Source organism: Gobio gobio (assembly GCF_949357685.1).
Source record: "Gobio gobio genome assembly, chromosome: 1".
NCBI classification, from domain to species: Eukaryota; Metazoa; Chordata; class Actinopteri; order Cypriniformes; family Gobionidae; genus Gobio; species Gobio gobio.
In genome coordinates this window covers 64,488,454-64,509,898 of record NC_137097.1, presented here as the reverse complement: position 1 = coordinate 64,509,898, position 21,445 = coordinate 64,488,454, and the positions used below count along the sequence as shown (strand labels likewise).

General features: G+C 39.5%; 1 protein-coding gene across 1 annotated transcript in view; it reads left to right on the top strand.

The window, feature by feature from the left end:
• col5a3a (collagen, type V, alpha 3a) overlaps window positions 1-21,445 on the top strand; it is a 78,924-nt gene that overhangs the window by 27,967 nt on the left and 29,512 nt on the right. The window contains exons 5-17 of the mRNA XM_079811027.1: window positions 7,845-7,967; window positions 11,258-11,716; window positions 12,912-13,031; window positions 13,128-13,253; window positions 14,887-14,937; window positions 15,038-15,079; window positions 15,196-15,258; window positions 16,157-16,231; window positions 16,525-16,608; window positions 18,983-19,039; window positions 19,201-19,254; window positions 19,353-19,406; window positions 19,632-19,685. Coding sequence (XP_079667153.1) covers window positions 7,845-7,967; window positions 11,258-11,716; window positions 12,912-13,031; window positions 13,128-13,253; window positions 14,887-14,937; window positions 15,038-15,079; window positions 15,196-15,258; window positions 16,157-16,231; window positions 16,525-16,608; window positions 18,983-19,039; window positions 19,201-19,254; window positions 19,353-19,406; window positions 19,632-19,685 — 1,362 coding nt within the window. The remainder of the gene's footprint in view (window positions 1-7,844; window positions 7,968-11,257; window positions 11,717-12,911; window positions 13,032-13,127; window positions 13,254-14,886; window positions 14,938-15,037; window positions 15,080-15,195; window positions 15,259-16,156; window positions 16,232-16,524; window positions 16,609-18,982; window positions 19,040-19,200; window positions 19,255-19,352; window positions 19,407-19,631; window positions 19,686-21,445) is intronic.

Here is a 21,445-nt window from a genome sequence, read left to right as displayed (position 1 = left end):
TTAGTAACTTTAGTAAATTATGGATCAGCGCTGACTCGAGACGCGAACCGTTTAGAACGATTCAGTCCGATTTGGTGAACTGGTTCGGTTCACTGAAAAGAACCGATTCAAAAGAATGATTCGCTCGCGAACCGGACATCACGGAGATGGAGCGATTGCTAACAAAGTTTATTTATAGTAACTACTGAGTTGTGAGAGCGCTATCTGTCAGCTCGAGTTTATTGTATTTGTATCTGAGAGTTCTGAATAAACACGAGTCCCAGTCACGCCGAGTCCGTCTTCATCATTAGTCTACCAACTTTGTAACACATGCAATGTACCATTACAGCGAGATGAACGAGTTAGTAAGTTTGATTAAAGCATTATTTCTAGATATGTTCCAATCATATGAAAAGCGTCAGCATTGAGTAACTTACACAGCGCAAACAAAGACACAACAGCAGTAATCGAATGTAATCCAGTTTATTGTGGGGAAAGCTGGCTACCCCCCTTCTGCTTAATCTCACGCCGCGTTTGGTGCCTCCGCTGTGGGCCAGATGCAGTACTGGGGGTCGGGGATGTTGAAGGCCGAGCTTCGGCGTGTGTGAGGTTTATCTCTAAAGATGTGGCTCTGCCGATGTTGAGCAGAAACTCCCGACTGTATGCACATTTAAGAACAGATAAACAAAAACACTGACTCACAAGATAGAAAACACGAAAACATCGTTCTGTCGGGAGAGAGAGAAGCCGCAGTGTGTGCACGAATAATAAATAATTAGCTACACATAAGAAATCACTGATCACAGATCAGAAGGAACTGAAAAAAGACTTCTGTTTTCATTTGTACATCCAAACACTGAGAAACTGCCAGCATTCACTCGTTCACAAGCAATGATCTCTCGAGCGTTTGCATGGGCGTGCCAGATTCTCTGGGTGGAGGAAAGGGAGGTAACCATTCCTGCTTGGACGTCAAACCAGGAGACTTCAGGATTGGCTCGTCTGGCCTGTCATTTTCTCAAAGGCAGAGAAAGACAGCCAGAACTCGGTTTTACACCGATCAACATTTCTATCCACTTGGGGATAATATTCAGGCTAGGGGAACTCATATTAATGTTGAAATACCTCATAAAATGAAAATTTCATGCCATGGGACCTTTAAAGGATCAAAGACCAAAGACCGCAATATGAGAGAGAGCGAACTAAGCTCTGCTAAGATCATATAGTCTCATTCATTTTAATGAAGATGATTGTGTTTTTGAGCATCTAAGACTTAGCCTAGTTTCACTGGCGGCAGTTCGCGTGTTGGCTTGCTTTACTCATTTGCGGCGATGCGTGTTGCACCTTCTGAATTGGTTTGTTTGAATAATCGGATTTAAATCCGTTTCGAAAGAATCTCGGAAGGCATTTACTGGTCTGGTCTTTTCACAATCGGATAGATATCTGGTCAGAGAAAACTAATTAAGTGACCAGGTGTATAAAGGCCATAATTCTCCCAGGCTATACTCTCCCAGCTGTGCCGAAGGAATGTTCGCTGCTGCTGGTGGACACTAAACACTGTACTACTGCTTGATTTGAAGGCCTTTTGCCCTGTTGATTACAATAAATAGGTCTAAAAATTATGTTTATTGTGTTTGACAGGTCAGTACTGTTCATATTTACATTTAAAAAGCAGACATAAAAGTAACTTAAAAGTTACTTTACCTAGTAACTAATTACTTTTGATATACAGTAATTGGTAAAGTAATTAGGCTAAATTACGTTTAAAAGAAGTAACTAGTAACTGTAACTAATTTACAAATTGTCAGTTACTTTCCCAACACTGGTAATCAGTGCTTAATTTATAAATGAGTAATTGCCAAATCAATAATAGCAATTAAAATAGCACTTCAGTTTTCCTGGAACATACAACGGCAACTATAAGAGCATCATTCTAGTTTATGCACGGCCCTAACTACAGCCTAGTGTATTTTTCTGTCACATATATAGCTACGTTAAGACAGAACATCATTCAATTGAACAGTGATATCCTTTCACACGATGACGTTCACGCCTCTTACAGTACATCATCACAATATTTCTAATTTAAAATATTTCCAGCCCAAGGCATACGCAAAAAAAATGGCAAGGCCTGGTTGAGTTAGTAGTGTTATGATAAGGGGTGTGACATTTTCCGAAACATGCTCAAATGAAAAGAGGAAAGCTGGAAAGAGAGGTTCTGCAATAATGTAAATATGTGAAAAATAATGTCTTTTTGAACATTCCAGCATGCATGAAAACCACCTCAAAAACAAAATCAAGACTTAAATGTGCATAATATGGCTTCGTTAAGTTCATTTTTTCCAATGTGTTGATTCAGTTTCTACCAGGAAAAACCCTTTAGTCATTAGATATACTTTGTTAACCCTAAAGCTAACCAGATGTGATGATGACTTAGAAGGTGGTCTGAAGCCATTTTTTCTCAATTAAATGTGCAAGTCATTGACTGACTGACGGGGCAGCAAAGCCAGACAGTCAGTCACGTTTGCATTGTGGCATGATTAAGAGTCTCTACCACCTCTTGTGCTCTTAAAGAACAGGAAAACAATCTTTCCTTGTTGCGCAGAACCACTGTGATGAATGGTGACTAATTCTCCTCATTTATCTTTCTCGGGGTCCAATAGAACTGCATCTGGGTCATAGGGTCAGAGTTCTCTGGGTGAGGCTAGTGCTGGGGGATGTGTAGGTTTGACCTGATCTGAGGCCAGTTCCCAGGCCCTGGATTCAAGGGGAATCCAGAGGGCTTATGTTCCGGTCCAAATCTCTCAGCGTGGGAGAGCTGCTCGGGTGCCTGGGGACTATGGTCAGGGCTAATGCGTCTATTGCTTCCAGATTCGTACAAATTACTCAAGTTTGGAAAAGTCTTGGAGAACTGAAATCGAACACGCACACACAAAACAAACACTCTGGTTCACTGATCAAAAACGGTTGTTTTTAAAACATGCAGAACTGTATTAACTGGCTTGTTGAGTCCTTGAGTTTTCAAGCATGTCTTATAAGGAGACCCTAATTTCAGAAGACAGATAAACTGTTAGGGTCAGTGGAGTGTAATTAGTTGGCTTGGTATATTGAATTATTTTTCTGTTAAGATCCAGCATATGTCAGATTAAAGTGAGAAATGCTGCGGTTTGGCTGTACTCTACTGCCGAGTGAGTTTGTGTGGTATCTTGGGTATTGCCAGTCTTTGACTTGTTGTTCTTCCACCCACTGATGTACTGGCAGGACCCCAGCAGCGATGAGTCACAGATTCTCCATTGGCCTTATGATGAAAGATCTCTTTATTTTGGATATCATACTGTATATAATTTCCGTGCTAACATCGGAACATAAGGCTGTTCAAAAAGTCTAAACAATTCAGTGGAATATATTATATATATGCAATTAATCACTCTTCTGAAACTCCATGACAAATGTGGCAAAAATGGCTCTGTTTATGTTTCTTGTCTAGTCACATTTAATTACAAATTACATTACATGAATCATAGAGGCTGCTCAATGCAAAATATTGTTTTTTTTGCATCACTGGATATTACTGTTGGTCATTAAACATTTCTATTTTAAAACATATATTTCACGAGTTTGTTTACCCATATACTCTTTAGCTAATAAGGTTTAAGCGTATTTGGCTTGCTGTCGGGGGTGGAGGGGGAAGCTCGAGGAAGCTTTATGTTGGTGGAGTTGGGGAGGTGGAGGGATGCAAAAACAGCTGATGCCCGAAGGAGGAAGGAGGCTGCTTTTATGCTTTGGCGGTTAATTGAAAGATTAGATAGGTTCACACCTCCCAAACTTGCGTTTGTGTACTTCACTATTTGAAAGATTAGATGGGTTCACTCCTCCCGAAATTACGTTGTGAACTTCACCAAATATTTTGCTATACTTACATTTTACCTTGCACCTTTTCACCATTAAAACTGGAGCCTTCTTTGATTTGATTGGCCATCTCAAACATTTTGACAGCAGCTGTTTCCATTCAAAGTTGCAACATTGGAAAATTGTGTAAAACATTCACGAATAAAGCAGTGTCCATCCCATGTGTTCAAGAGAAAAATAGTGTCACTTCCTGGGAAATTGGCACAAAATATCTGTAATAAAAATGGAAGTTGCTGCAATAAGAGAAGAAACTGTGGTTCTTTTTACCCCCATCATAAATGACTAGCATCTCAGAGCGCCCAGATGAAGACAATAAATGCTTTCATGTTAGCTTGCGTTCGGATGCCTGATGTTTGGGAACGCAATCATGTGAGGCGCTTCTGTGAGGGAATTAAACCAAATCATTGGGGGTTGATAGATTTTGGCTCTGGCATTTCAGAATGATCAGACCAACATTTTTAGATGCTGTGCAATGAAACTGATCCGCTGGTTAGTCCAGTTATCCAATCACATCCACAGTTGAGGCAAAGTCACAAGTTTTTTTGTTATGTTTTGTTATATCTTCTCATCGGATAAAAAATTTATCCACCTCAATTTACCGCATTCTTTTTTTAATGCACATTTGTTTTGAGTTCCCATCTATTGTTTTTTTGAAGTGATATCCCAAAATAGGTGGATGGAAACATATCTACTGATTAGGGTTATTAGACTGCCTAAAAATGTACAGAGTGTCTATTTACACTAAGTGCAAATGGCTATTGTTCGCCTTGTTGGCAGAGGCAAACCCACTGACTCCACCCACTGATGTCTGCCTTTATTTGACAAAATTACAGAAGACGCTGCATTGAAAACAATAGCAATCGTGTAGGGGTAAGGAGTGTGGCAGAAAGATTTCTGCCTTTTGCCGAACTCGCTCTACTCCCTTTTCCCATCACATAGCAGATCGGAAAGACATTTATTTACAATAAAAATTAAGAAAATATTCAAAAAGTGGAAATAAAGTTTCTAACGCATGTTTAATAATAAAGTGTTAGGTATAGGTGTATCAATTTAATAATTTTAATAAAAATAATACTTTACACTGTTATTATTGCATATCTGTTATTGTACAACAACACTGAGGTGCTAAATATTATCTGCCACTATTTATAAGTATAAATAGCATCTACTCAACTACTATTTACACTTAAGAACATACTGCTATTGTTAAATACAGGGCCCTATTTTAACGATCTGAAACGCAAGTGTCAAAGCGTGAAGCGCAAGTAACTTTGTGGGCGGGTCTCGGCGCTGTTGCTATTTTCCCGGCGGGATAAATGGCTCTTGCGCCCGGCGCAAATCTAAAATGGGTTGGTCTGAAGTAGCTTCATTATTCATAGGTGTGGTTTGGGCGTAGCGTGAATAAACCAATCCGAGCGTCATCCAACATTCCCTTTAAAAGCAGGTGCGCAAGTTCCATTATGGATTGCTATTATTATGGCGTATTTACCAGGCGCACGCCAGGAGCGGTTCACAGCCGAGGAGACTGATGTGCTTGTAAGAGCAGTGAAAGACAGAGAAGTGAAGTTGTAATGTTGTACATTATGGTAAAGGTGATTTCACAGTCTTTTTTTTTTCAGTCTTTCAGTTTTTTCAGTTTTTCAGTCGATTTTTTTTCCTGGTTCTTGACAGACAAACCAATTTGTCAGATGTCCTTATATACATATATGTCTTGCCACTATTGGGCAAACAGGTCTGATCCTTAATTATTACAATTAGCCTGAATCATTTGTAAGCTAGATTTATGCCTATTTTTTCACATCTTCGTGGCACACCACAATGATTTCCGTCATCTCATGTGTTAATATTTTTTTAGTGTAACAATTTATGATTTGCAAAAATAACTGTTGCATCTGTGTAGATTACATGAGCAAAGTGTATGCGCGTTGTGCACGCTATACATTATGGTCAAGCATGCGCCCTTAAAATAGCATAATGAACAACGCGCAACGCGCCACTGACTTTAGACTAGGTTTTTTCTGGTCAGTGGCGCAATTGTTTAATGGAACAGCAAAATAGCACCAGGGATTGTTTGCGCCGGAACACGCCTCCTTTTTTGCGCTGAACCGCCCAGGGAGCGCAAGTTCATTCACTAGTTTAGCGACGTGCTTCTGTGGAGGGAAAAGCGCGCTTTGCGCGGGTGCAAAATAGGAATGACACATGCGTCGGTGTACAAAGTCAATTGCGCTGGGTGCAAGATAGGGCCCACAGTGTAAATATCGCTTTTTTTAACTTAGTGTAAATAGCCTCTGCCAAAAATGTAACTTGTCATTCTAAAAACAAATTGTGTGGTGCGAACTGGAGTGCAGCAGAGCAGCATCAAAAATATCACTTATTGGGGTGGGCAGTTTGGCTATATCTGATCATTTGGGGGCAACTTGTCCTCAATAATCTGATGCTCGCTCCACAGTTTAGTGACATGGACTGCAATCATACACATACAATCATTTGGCTGAAACTGCTGTCCTATAATAGCAATTGCAGTGGTGTAGTCAGGGCCATATACAAGTATATGCCTTATGCTTACTTTTTCCCCAGGGCGGTTTTCATATAACAACTTCTGAGGATCACTTTTTGCTTATATCCTCGGTATACCCATTTGTTTTGCTGCTTCAGAAGTCCATAATCTATGGTAGGGTTAATTTCCCCGTTAACTGTATTTGTGAAACGCACGATTCTTTGTTGTAACTGTTGCATTATCACCTCTATCATTCTACCTTTCCCCACCCCTAACAACTTTCCATAGTTAATAGTCGTCAGGGAAACATGGCAGCGTTTTTTTCTTTTCTCTCCAATTTTCTGTGGAGCCTATAGCATCTCCTTGTGGCGTCCTGGGGGAGCTGGAACTACTTCAGCCATGCAGTACCTGAAAAATAATCTGTCAGCAAATTTTTAGAGTGCACTGTTACTAATAAACCAAACACACACAAAACCCCCATAACACTTCCGTGATTACGTGGCCACAAATTAACAATTCATTCATACAACTCGCTAATACATCAGCATGTTTTACTAATCGTGCACACAATATAATAATTTGTTCCCTTTATTTTACTAAATCATGGCCAAGTTGTAATAATTTGTTCCCTTGTTTTAGTTTAATCGAAACAGGGGAACGAATTAGTTCAATGTGGACATGATTTACCGAAGGAATGAGTTAACAAATTGTGGGATCTAATTCTTAATTCGTGAGATCAAATTCTTAATTCGTGGGATCAAATTCTTAATTTGTGGCATCAAATTCTTAATTCGTAGCCATGATTTACTAAAATGAGAGAACAATGTCATGTGTGGGGCTTTGTTTTGTGTGTGTGTGTGTGTTTGTGTGTGTGTGTGTGTGTGTGTGTGTGTGTGTGTGTGTGTGTGTGTGTGTGTGTGTGTGTGTGTGTGTGTGTGTGTGTGTGTGTGTGTGTGTGTGTGTGTGTGTGTGTGTGTGTGTGTGTGTGTGTGTGTGTGTGTGTGTGTGTGTGTGTGTGTGTGTGTGTGTGTGTGTGTGTGTGTGTGTGGCTTGGGTAATTGTAAACCACTTTTTTGTTAGGACTACACCACTGTAACATAGAGGACTGGGCCTGTTGTTCACAAATTGATAACTAAAAGGAGTGGGTGAGAGGGAAGTCGAAAAATTGTGAGAAGATATTGTTTTAAATGAAGAAAGATCGTTCTTCCTGTTGCATAAGCTCATGTTTGCAGTGCACTTCCAAAAAGTAATGCTATATATGCAAATAAAGTACATTCAACCAGTTTTACCCGGATTTCATCAGAAGTTGTTTTTCATCTTAATTGACTTTTCTGCTTTACATCAGCATGTTCTCCGGTTATACAGTGTTAAATTGGGTTTTATTTCTCTTTGATCACCAGAATTACACCGGTACATGTGAATATTACCCCATCAATGTGAGTGGTATATGTGTGTGTTACAGGGCGAGATCCAGCAGCTCCTGCTCGTGGATGATCCTCAGGCTGCGGCTGACTACTGCCAAGATTACATTCCCGATTGCGACAGCCCTTTGCCCTACAGTACCCAGAGCCTGCATCCTGACGAGGTTAGTGATTCCTCTGTGAGTGTGGCTCCTCATGTACTCAAAAAGCCTCATTGCCTTCATAACTGATTTATTGTACATATGACATAATTATTTTCTGTACTATCCTCCAGACTCCTCATGTTTTAGCATTTAAGCATCATGTGCAAACAGAGAAAGAGACACTTGTTTTCCCAATGAACCTTGAAGCAACCAGCCTCATAGTTTTCAACAGAATTGCAGAACTTTATGAAGACATCATTTGTTCTAGCTTGGCCAAAAATGTCTTTCTCTTTTTGGAAGAGCCCTGCCAAAACTTCCTTTGAGTGGTTGAGCTGCCTTGGCTTCTTAATTCCACATTTACATTTATCGGTTTGCACTTTTTACTGTTTTGGCTTCTGGGCTCGGCTCCCAGCGCACTCATCTCAGCCAGCCAATAAACAGCACTGGCATGCATATGAATTAAATTGCTTGTTGCCTAGTTCAGATGCACTAGCAAACCGTCAGCTCTAGGAATCAATCTATTTTTTTTGTGTGTACAACCAATATAATAGAAATATTTTTATGTTTAAAGGTACAACTGCAGAACAGATTTTTATTTTTTTATTTCTGCTTTTTGGCACAATAATAACAAAACCGTCATTAGCCTACAACAATAAAATATGCAATTAGGATGATGGTGAGGATGATTATTATTGATAACACCAATAATAAAAATAATAATAATAATGGGGGCCTTTAGCTCAGTGCTAACATTAAAAAATGAATTATCAGTTGATGGACTTGAGATATGTATTCTGATTAAATAATACAATATGCTACTAATATACACACTCTTTTTCAAAAGTTTGGGGCCAGAAAATGTTCATAAAATAAAAAAAACTTTCAGCAAATATGCATTACATTGATCAAATGCAACATTACAGACATTTATAATGTTACAAAAGATTTATATTTCAAATAAATGCTGTTCTTTTGAATTTGAAAAGATGATCACGTTTCCTCAGAAATATTAAGCAGCACAAAATTTTTCAACATTTATGAAAATCAGAAATGTTTCTTGATCATTAAATCAGCATATTAGAATGATTTCTGAAGGATCATGTGACACTGAAGACTGGGGTAATGATTTAATTAAAGTAGTTATTTTAAGTAGTAATAATATTTTTACAGATAAATGCTGTATTTTAACCAGATAAATGCAGCTTGAGCATAAGATACTTCTTTGAAATTTTTTTTTTTTTAAATTCCCACCCCAAACTTTTGAACAATAGTGTATGCACACACCAGTGCCTAAGGCCTAAAAGTTAGATTTTTTTTAGTGTGTTTTTGTGCTGCCATCAGCCAATGAGGCTCTGTTTACACCTGGTGTTAAGATGCATTTTGGTTGATCACAAGTGGACGAGGGACACACATTTACATTTTTAATCCATCTCTTTTGTTCATCCCTTTCGAATCACTTCTGTCCTGATTTCTTCGGGGCTATGGGTGTGTAAATGTATGGGCTTTTTCAGATCTTTCATTCTAATGGACGGAATAAATTTGCGCAATTTACATATAAATGTGACCGGAAACAACAACAAAAACATGTGGAGAGCATCCGCTTTCTTTTCAGCCCCAAGACCACGCCGAATGGAGTGTGTGTGTTAGAAATCAAGAATGATGCGAGAACATTGTGTGCTTTTTTCACATCTTTAAACCAAATTTCAAGTTAAAATCCCGTCTGGTTAGAGTGCTTCCCATAATGTTTAGGCGCGAGGTCAGTAGGCAGAGAGTAGGCGTCTTTTGTGGCTGTTTGAACACATTTGACCACATGAGCGTTTACACTACACTCTAAAAAAAAAGGCAAATATGGCCTATATGGCACCAAAAATGGTTCTTGGCTCGTAATCATAGGGGAATCTTTTTAAGTGCTATATAGCACCAATTTTGGTGCTTCAGTGGTTCTTCAGCAGTTCTTCAGAGGTTTTTCACCGGTTCTTTGACTAAGGTGCTATATAGCACTGCTACCATATACAGAACATTTTAAGAAATGGTGCTATATAGCACCAAAAGTGGTTCCTCTATGATTACGACGAAGAACCATTTTTGGTGCCATATAGAACCTTTTTTTTTTAAGAGTGTATGAAAGCAACCCGGTCAAGCACATTTTCAACTACCTCTGGAACTGGTCAAAAGTGGACAAGCTCAACACATTTTTGACCTCATTTACACCTGTATTTAGCGTCGCTCACTTGTGATCTGATCAACCAAAACGCATCTTCATTCCAGGTGTAAACAGGGCCTGAGTGTTGTCATTACATTTTCCTATGGGTCCAGTCAAATAGAATTGAATGCTCAGGTGATTGCCTCAAAAAGTTCTGTATTCCCTTAATTAAAGATGGCAGATTTCTAATCGCATAATTATGGGGGTTCTGCACCAGCCTAGCAACTATTATTGAGAGAAATGAGAGTGCTGACAGATATAGCTGTCTACAGGATGCAATAACACGTCCATGTAAACAGCAGCACAGTTTGCCTTTTAAATCAACAGTGAACCCTTAGTCTGCCCCATACTTGTTTTCATGATGTGATATGTTTTTTCGATTTCGATGATTTGTGTTTGTTGTGAACGTGCACGTGCGGGTGAGTCAGCCCAGCGAGTATTCATGTCAGTGGGTTAGCATTTCTCTGCGGCCTTCTGGGAGGAACGCTTAAGGTCATCGTACATTCATTTCTCCTCACAACTCCCACGCCCAGTTTTGTGCGAGTGTGCTGAATGTAAATGTCTGCGTATGTCTCTCTCCAAGTTGGCTCCTGACTATCGGCAGCCGTTCAAAGGCAGAGCCAGTTGGCTTTCAGTTCCCACAACAGCTGAGAAGAACAGGGACTAATGGCGGGATTCATCAGCATTGCTCACATTACTGACCTATTACCAGAGCTCACACTGATCCGATTCTATCCTGCCCGACTTGGCATCTGAACACTTCGCTGTGGTTCTCACATTATTCATATAATCTCCCCCCGACAGGCCTCATCAAGCCCATTCAGTCAGGGCCTCTCATAATAGCCTGTAAGCAGCTCAACTCTGACCCCTAGAATTGTGGGATGGTAATATAGCGCATATCTGAATTACAGAAACAAGTTGAACTAATTTGCAAAAAGGATAATGCATTGTCTAGTGGAATCAGTCAGCCACCTTCATTTTAGATGAAATTATGCAGAGATTGCCAGTGATATACGTGTCAGTGTGTTGTGTTGTCTTGAACTTCTTAACAATTTTAATTCTGTTCATCTATCCCCAACCTCTGACCTCTTGCCCCCATCTATAAAAGGCCAATCCCATCCATAACCTTGAAGACATCATGCAGGGAGACGAGCCTGCGGAGCCAAAAAAGAAACGCTCCAAAAAAGACCGCAAAGGCAAAAAGAACAAAAAAAAGAGAGATAAGAAAGGCAAAAAAGAATCTCGTAAGAAGAGAAAGGAGGCCGAAGCTCTTGAAGAAGGTTTCCTTGAGGTTTCCTCTAAGCTGCCGGAGTATTTGGCTCCTCGAGGAGCTTTAACAGCTGCAATAGAGCAGTCGGATCCACCTGCGACGGAGCAGCCCAAGTCACCAGAACAATCTCCAACAATAACAGTCGATCTGATGGGCTCCATACCCGACATGCCCACTCATGAACCCGACACCTATCAGGACGAACAGACCAGAGCCACTACAAAGCCTGTGACAGGTCTTGAGGACCAGACCGTGTTGGCACCTGCATTTTCTGAATCCCCGAAGATAGAGGTGGAGGTAGAACATTAAGTGCCAGTGTGACTCCCCCTCCCTCCATATCGTTCTCATGACCGATCACTGACTCTCCCTTGCTCATTTTAACCACCAGTCATCCATGGTACTAACCAGCCTCTGCCATTCTAACCTCCCCAATAACAGCACTCGTCTTTCCCAGATGTTGTGGTCATAAAATAACTTAATTGTAGTCATAGTTTGCAGCTTTACTTAGATGTGTTGACTCAAAATGCATATGAATTATGGCTCATTTCAACGGTGACACTTTGATTCACGTCACAAGTTGAATGCGAGACATGATGCATATATTATTCAGGTTTTGGCGTGGAGTTACACTTTTATTTCTTGACTTGGCACACTTTATCGATTGAAACTGAAAGATGCGCTCCATGACAGAGTGAAAAATAGGACTGTGTCTGACATAAATCCATTTTCGTGCATCTTTTTGATCCATTTCCCTCTGACAGCTCTGATAGATGTAGTTTTTACTGGATGAATCAAGCTTCTGCTGAGGTAAAACTCAGATGCCAGTATCAGTGTGCCAAGTTTGCTCACCCTTCTTTTCATGCTGCTATGGCTGCCACCAGAACATACGGCTTTTGTGCTGACATCTCCCGTTGTTATTAAAACCTCCTACCCCACACTCACCAGCTCAGCAGTATTTATGCCTTGAAGAACGTTTCCATAACCCACACCTGTGAATTGCGCTAACATTTTAATCAGTCAACGGTGACCTGGAGATGTGGAGCACAGTTAGGCCAGAAACATATGCAGGTACGCAGTTCAATTGCACTTGCACAGTGATGATGCACATACTTCTCAGTCCTCAAGGGGGCGATAGAGTTACATTCAAACATCTGTTACTCTTTAATGCTGTAACTTCAAGCTAAATGTTCATTATACGGTTGCTCAGCCATGACATTAGTTGACTTGAAGAGGGAAAAAAAGTGTAGATTAAGACAAATTTACTGTAATGCTCACAATATAGCGCCCCCTTGTGGTAACGCTGAGAAGGCAACTCATTTTGCATTTGATTTATGCATGTGTATACTGTTTTGGGCCTTAGTGTCTCTAAAGCACAGATGCCCAGTGAAGCTAAACTATAGTGTAGAGTGAAACTGACTGACTGTGCTCAGTATCTCCATGGTTGCAGTTGCCATGGCTGTGCCACTTCTGACTCTGCTGTGTCGGTGTGCAGGAGGAGAGGCCGATTAAAACACCAGAGGTTGAGGAGTTTGGGGATGACCTTTACGGCGATGAGCACAATGAGCTCTTGTTTTCCACTGTGACAGTTGGCCCTAATATCACGGACTATGAGGTATGTGCTCTGGTTTCTGTTTCCGGGCTTTGCATGCATGTTTGAGGTGATAATAACCCTGACTGTATGCTGTTGACATGTTTTGTTCTCTCATAGATCATGGAGTTTGATGAGTTTAAAAATGGCTCGGACAGTTTTGAGCAGGAATATGAGGAATATGAGATTTATGAGGACCGATTTGACCCCGCGGCGAGGGAGAAGCCGGGCACATGGAATGGAGAGGTACAGTTTGTACCTCTGTAATATATTAACTGACAACACAGGCAAAGATTTCCTCGGGATGCCCAAAATACCGTTGCTAATGCTGCCTTCACGTGCTATCGGAAATTTCCTAATTCCCACTTTAGAAGTCGTGATTACGAGCTTGTTGCATTCAAGTGCTTTGTTGTCGGAGTGAACAGGAATCATGGTGGACACCAGGTTATTCATGCCTATTTATTGGGAAAATCTTATTAAAACCAACATCATATGTAGTGTCCCATGCACGACAACCATATAAACATTCCAGATAGTCCGCTTTCTGCTGATTCTGTAATTTCAGTCAAATGCAGGCTATTTTCGCTGTGTACCAAACATACAATACGCTTCATATGATTACTCTTACATGTAAATATGTACTACATTAATGTCAAGATAAGACGACCTAGCTGTTTTGGAAAAAAAACAATAAAACCACACCTGCCACAGCAGTAGTTCTCCCCGCCACCATGTTTAAAGCTTATGACACGCCCATCTCGGGAATTGGGGTATCAAAATTATTTCCGAACTTCCCAGTGGTAAACACGGCATCAGAGGGCGTTCATGTGCAATTTTTACCTAGGAAACTAGTATTTACGATAATTCCGATTGCACGTGAAGGCAGCATTTGGTACAAATTTGATACTACAATAAAACAAAAATCCAGTAATATTAGTCTCTATACAGTATCAGATTTATTTCAAAATACGCAATCTGCAAAAACAAGGATTAGCTATTTGAGAAATGCTGAAATGCAAGTTCTTAAGAGAATAGTTCACCTAAAAATAAAGTTTGTCCAATAATTTACCTCAATTACCTCACCCTCGAGCCATCCTAGACGTGTACGGCCGTTGCCGGAAGCCAGTAATTGTAGTCTATAAAGATTTAAATATGGATATTTTTTTCCTACATAAACTCACCTCTTCACTTCAGAAGGCATTTATTAACCTCCTGGAGCCGTATGGATTACTTTAATGATGGGTGGATGTGCTTTTTGGAGTTTCAAAACTCATTCAATGCCAAGCTGGTGATGAGCCGAGATATTATTTAATATACAGTAACCCTGATTCTGTTCGGCTGAAATAAGAAAGACATATACAGGATGGTTTGAGGGTAATTTTTATGTTCAGATGAACTATTCCTTTAACTACTTGTGTGTATATATATATATATATATATATATATATATATATATATATATATATATATATATATATATATATATATATATATATATATATATATATATATATATATATATATATATATATATATATATATATATATATATATATATATATATATATATTTTGCTCTCTAATATTTTTTAAATAATTACTTGAAAAAACATGCAAAAAAGCACTGTTTACTTGACTGAAAAATACTGAAAGCTAAATGTCATTATTTGAATTCCCTTTTATATAAATTGTATATTTATATTAACATTTAACTTTTTAAATAAATGTCCATGTTCCATTAGTTGGTTTTTGGTTTGGTATGAACATTGCTATCAAGATTCATGAAATTACACAGACTTTGGTGTCAACTACTGAAATGTAATCTAATCTCAACCACTTGTAACCAAGATCTCATCTTTCACCTGTTCTTCCTCGCTCAGGGCGGGCGATTTGAGAAAGGACAGAAGGGAGAGCCAGGTGTCGTTGAACCAGTGAGTGCTGGACTGTGAAGTTAAACACACTCATACTTACTAAATCAGAAACATACACAGGCAATCTAATGCTAATCTCCTTGTGTTTCATACTAACCAGGGCACGTTTTTTGAAGGACCTCCTGGCCCACCAGGACTACCAGTAAGTACATATAGAAATAATTAGCAAAAACATAAGACAAAACTTGATTTTTATGTGGTCTTGAAGTGGTGTCTGGCTTTTTTCATTAAATTGTGTATTGTTTGTTTATTCCCCAGGGTCTTCCAGGAATTCCTGGCATCACAGGCCCCCCAGGACCCAGCGGAGACCCAGGTGATATGGTGAGCGTTCTCATAATCACCTGACCCACAAGACCCGGCATGAACCTCAAGCCGAGGACACGCAGGACACATCCAGGGGGACGGGGGAGATGATTGTGTAGATGGAACAAACCTCACCGATGACTCAGAGCCGCTCGAAGGGACCACCAACCTCTGCGGAGACCTTAGGCATCGGGAAGCCATGACTCATCTGATAGTTTGACCTAATTTTGCTCTGGACAGTGCGTCTGTTCTTATAGCGTGACTCACTCTTTGCACACGATCCCTTAGCAGGGTGAGAGAGATAGCAGATTTCCAACTGCAGTAAAGAGCCTAAATTCATCATTTTCCTCTGGCAGTGGGGATGAAGATAGATTATTCTTTTGTCTCTGCTCAGTTTAGCGCCTCTGGTCGGTTGTGAATCAACTTCTCCGGGGTGTCTGCTTCACAAAAGAGTTGAATTTGAGTAAAAACATCAGAATAGGCTGAGAAAGCGCATTCACTTCAGATGTAAGCTCTTCTTGGCCCTGTACATCTATAGAGGTCTGAAGCTGAAAGGAAAAGGAATATATTCCAGCCGGAGGTTTTATCTTTTCTTTTGAAGGTTGAAGAGTTGTGTTGTTGGGAGAGGACTTGTGACTGACAGCTTTGATTAGCTGAGCTCTTAAAAGTTTTACACCTGGCAAATGAGCACAGTACGCTTTGATACAGGCATCACGTAAAAAAAAAAAAAAAAAAAAAATCAATAGGTGTTATACTGCATTCAAGAAGCCAACGGATAGGGAATAGCAGAAGAATGCTGTTGCTCATGCAATTGTTTTGTCAAATAGGTATTGCTGACACAATTGTGTACACACACACATGCACGTACAGAAATGCTCCATCAATGAACTGAGCTAATTGTCTCTCCTCACACAAGGGTCCGGAGGGACGTCCAGGGCTGCCTGGTGCTGATGGGATACCGGGTCCTCCAGGCACTTTGCTCATGTTACCCGTAAGATGAGATCATTCCTTCTGTAATGCATTTAAACCACTTGCATCACATTAGCAAGAGTTGTTTGCCAGAGGAATATAATACAAATTTTACACCACAAAACATGAGGCCTCAGCCTCAATAGCATATTTTGGCCACATGGTGGAGCTGTGATATAATCTCAATGGCGTCTTGTATATTTCCAATTTTGTGTGCTAAACATATTAAAATATATCTTTAATAGTGACTTGCTTAGTGTGTATTAAATATTTAGACAGTAATCTCTTTTGTCCCCGCTCCCCTCCCCGCCTCAGTTCCAATATGGAGGAGACTCTCAGAAGGGACCGGTCATATCTGCTCAAGAGGCGCAGGCTCAAGCCATCTTTCAACAGACCAAAGTAAGCCACTTAAATATGTGCCCTGTACTCATTTATCAATACTCTATAATTGCTAACTGTATCATTTGTAACAGTACTGTATAATTTGCTAAGACAATCATCACTTTTGCCAATGCTCATATTCAGGTTTAGTGATTTGAACAAACCACTAACCCCCTAAATATTGAGCTTTGGGGCATATTATAACTCATTTAGCACCACTTGTGATACTGATATGAATGATACCTCAAATGATGTGGCTTGTTGAGAGTAGATGTCTGTTAATTTCCTTAACAATCAGACTTATTATAGTTTGCCCTGCAGAAGATAAAATGAGTACAAGAATTCCATAAACTTGCCCTGAAGGATTCAAGACACATCTAGAGACTAGTTCTGTTACCTTAAAAGGTTTTTATACCATGGTCTGTTCTGATTGGATGGAAAGTGTGCAATTAAACCGCGTAATGCACAGGTATTTCCACGTCAGTTTAATCACCATTCTATATTGAAGGGTTAGTTCACCCAAAAATGAAAATTAGCCCATGATTTACTCACCATCAAGTCATCCTAGGTGTATATGACATTCTTCTTTCAGACGAATAAAATATTAAACAAGCTATATTAAACAAGTATAAAACAAGTCCTGGCTCTTCCAAGCTTTATAATGGCTGTGATTGTGGCTCTGTTTTTGAAGTCCATAAAAGTGCATCTGTCCGTCATATAGCGTAAACATTTTGAACTGCGAGAGGCAACACTTTTTCCGTAAATTGAATACGGAAGGCGATCGGGCGGAAGCTAGATAATTTACTTTATAAAGTTTTAAATATGGATTTTTTTCTTACACAAACATCATCATAGTTATTTTAATATAACTCCGATTTTATTCGTCTGATAGAAGAATGTCATATACACCTAGGGTGACTTGAGGGTGAGTAAATCATGGGCTAATTTAAATTTTTGGGTGAACTAACCCTTTAATGCTTTCATTGAAGTGCACTCACACACACACATACACACACACACACAGTACGTCACTAGCACACAGAGAGTGACGATTGCACTGCGCACACACACAGAAACATTCAGGAACACAGAAACTTGTCACGTTTATTAAGAACTTCACTACTGAATCGCTACATTATATTACTCAGCAAGGAGTTTGTAATACCACTGTTTTTGAAGTAATTCAACTCACAGCTTCATTGCTAGTAGAGAGACGCTGCACAGACCATTCACATGCACACATCTCTCTCTCTCGATAGGCTAATTAATTCAAATAAATGTTATAATTCAATCAAATAAAGGTAACCTTACCGCACTACTTTGTCTGATTTAAAGCTGATGAAAATAACCCTCATTTTAACACTTCCAGTCAAATGTCGCACTGCAAAAATCAATGACAGATTTAAGTTGTCAATGCAGACAAAGACCATGGTATAAGAGAGATAGTCCATGGCTAGCTGTGCATTAAACTATTTTGTGGCATTAAACTATTTTAATGCACTCTGCTTCGTGTTGGGCGGTTCTTTGTGTCGTGCACTAAAATCGTATAATGCACGGCTGGCCGTGGATTATCCCTTAAATATAGTTTATGTATCGTATGCACACCAAAGCTGCATTTGTTTGGTCAAAAATACACTAAACCAGTATTATTGTGAAATATTTTTACAATAAAACGAAATAAAAAAAAGCTGAATTTTCAGCTTAATAACTCATAATTACTCCAGTCTTTAGTGTCACGTGATCCTTCAGAAATCATTATAATATGCTCATTTGCTGCTCAAGAAACATTTTTTATTATTATCAATGTTGAAAACAGTTAATATTTTTATGGAAAGAGTGATGCATTTTTACCCTAGGATTCTTTGACGAATAGAAAGAATCTTTTTTGTAACATTTTAAAAGTATTTACTATCACTGTTGATTAATTTGCATCAATGCATCCTTGCTAAATAAAATCATTTATTTATTAAAATAATAATAATAATAAAAAAATCCATAGTGACCCTAAACATTTGAATGGTAGTGTAGTTTTGTTTTTCAAATCTATTTTTAAAAATGATTTAATATCACTGAATTGAACTGGCTTCATTAGGTTGCAACATATTTTAGATAAAGTAGAAATAGCTTCTGTTCAGAACACTTTAGAAACCACATAATGCTCTGGCAACCACACACATTTTCTTCAGAAAAGGTAAAAATCTAGATGGTGTGTAAGGCTGAACAGTGTCACAGTATATTATTACAAACAAGTAGCTGTTTATGCTCACCTTAAAGCCAGGTTTAATCATAAGTCATTTTTTAATTTTGGACAATATAGATAAGTACAAATACAGGTTAACAATATGATAAATCTGAAACCTTCCTGTCTGTTTTTATTTTTCTTTGCTTCCAGCTATCATTGAAGGGTCCTCCAGGTCCATTAGGTCTCACAGGGAGGCCAGGTCCATTGGTAAGAAATCTTTCTCATTTATTTTCCAGTTTATTTCAGACTTTTTTTTTTCTTTTTTTTGAGCACAGCCTCTGCGATCTTCTTCAAATTTTGATTGTTTTGGAGGGGGGGTTTAGGTTCAGTGGATACTTTCTGTCTTTGAAAATGTACTTTTGTTCCAGGGTCTTCCAGGTCCCAGTGGACTGAAAGGGGACAGTGGAGAGAATGGGCCTCCGGTTAGGACAGTTCCTTTTATATTACATTCAGTAGCCTTTAAAAACCTTGGACTCATGATCTCCATCTCTCTATCTGTTTCTTATTCCTCTCACTTAAGGGGCCACGTGGGTTGCCAGGTCCTGCTGGTCTTAATGGGAAACCTGGGAAGAGGGTAAGACTGAACATCTCACACACAGTGTAAAAAAAAAAATCAATGGAAGAGTGATCAGAGTTCAAGTGTGATCCATTTAATTAAACTCATCATGAATATGAATTGGGGCGATAACAGTTTCTATATTGATGTGCTGTGTTTTTTGGTTCATGAATATTGCATAAGCAGTGCACAGTGGTGCATAGAATATGATGACGAAGTGGTATTCTGTGTTTCACCTTGCAGGGTCGGTCAGGAGCGGATGGAGGTCGAGGGGCTCATGGAGAGACGGGAGCAAAGGTTATTTACCATATAGTCCCATTAGGACAGGCCATGCACAATAATAAGGACTGTGGCTTTATTCCACCATAAGCATCAGCTTCCTCTGCAATTCGAGTTCTTCTTACACATCTGACTTTAACCTATGATAATTAGAACACAAGAGTGCTGCAGTGATGATGTGTATTTGTAGGCAAATCATCGCTTCATACAACAATTTTCCATTGCATTTCTGCAGAAAATAAGCTCTGTGAACAGCGAAAGATAATAACTCTTACACATTTTGTTCATCAAGACAATCTTCACTAATGAACATAACTTTTATGAATTTTGAAGCACAATAAACAATAGCAAGAAGGAAAGTTAACCATAAACCAACTACACCAACCCTTTAAATTCCACAAGTTTTGAGTTAGGTGTTGTATAAACACAATTCTGTCAGTACCACTATCCTCAAAGATTGATTGACTATTAGCATACAGCTTGGATTGGCGGTATGGTTCTGTTCTGGGCAATAACTCCCTGCATATCCATGCAGCCTAGCATGGATAAGAGCAGGGTGAGCAACAATAACCCCCCTTAGCGTAAACAGAACAGAACCAACATAATGTATTTGCATTATTAATTATATTTATATCATATTATATCATTAATGTCGATATTAAATGTACAAAATAATTCGGGAATTTAGTTTGATTCAGGGGAATCAGAATACCAAATCCTGACTCGATGAAAGGAGGAGCTGGGGATGGAGAAGGGTAAATGAGCTCTGGAGAACGCGATAGCTGCTGACAGTACTGAAGGAGCTTATATATTTATGCTGTGATCAGTGGCGGTTCTACATTGAATTGCACCCTGGGCAAGACCTCCTTCGAGTCTCTCTCCCCCCCCCTAATATTTCTTTGTTTGTTAATTACATTATGACTCACATTACTTAGGCCTATTTTCAATTAAAAATGGCGAAATTAGACAAAAGTTTATTCATTTGCCAGAATATTTTTGTAATTTGTTCAACATTTCTGACTTGAATAAGGAGATCAAATGTGTCGAGACGCGCTGCTAAAATTTGCACCTCATCAGCTTCTGTGTGAACATAAAGCCCGCCTACTCTAATTTGATTGGTTTTCTCAAATATTTTGACATTGACGAGTGGTGACAGACCAATGAGGCTCAGATGAACACACACACCTCTGCTTCTGGGAGATACCCAGTGAACTGTTCCCTGCTCCCACTCCCCCCTTCTCACACACACAACCAAAGTGCATGGCACCTTCTCAGCAAGCAGGGGCACCTGCAGTCAGGGCACAGGGCGTCAATTTATCAATTCCCCACTCAGTGAAACGATAGATATAAAACCGCTTCGCGGTGCAGAGGATTTTTTTTTTTTTAACTGCTCGTGCCGCCCCCATGTGTCATGAAAAAATACCGCCCCGGGCTGCCCGGTTCGCCCGTGCCCAAAACCGCTACTGGCTGTGATGGACGTCGTATTCCTATAGGTAGACGTGATCAGCTGACAGTCAGCTGATGCGAGCTTGACTAACGTGACCTGCCAGAATTGACGCTATACGCTTGATTTAGGCTGTAAAAGTTGACTAGTGACTTGATGAGTTTACCTTTACTTTATCCCCAACAACCTCTGTAGTCCAATTTAGCCACTTGTTAGCAACCGTCTTTTTCAAGACACCGTGGCTTAAAAAAGTATTTCTGATGTATTTTACAGTGGTAGACAGTAACGAGTATTTTTATTTTGGGAAATTTTTACTTAATTACATTCCAAAGCC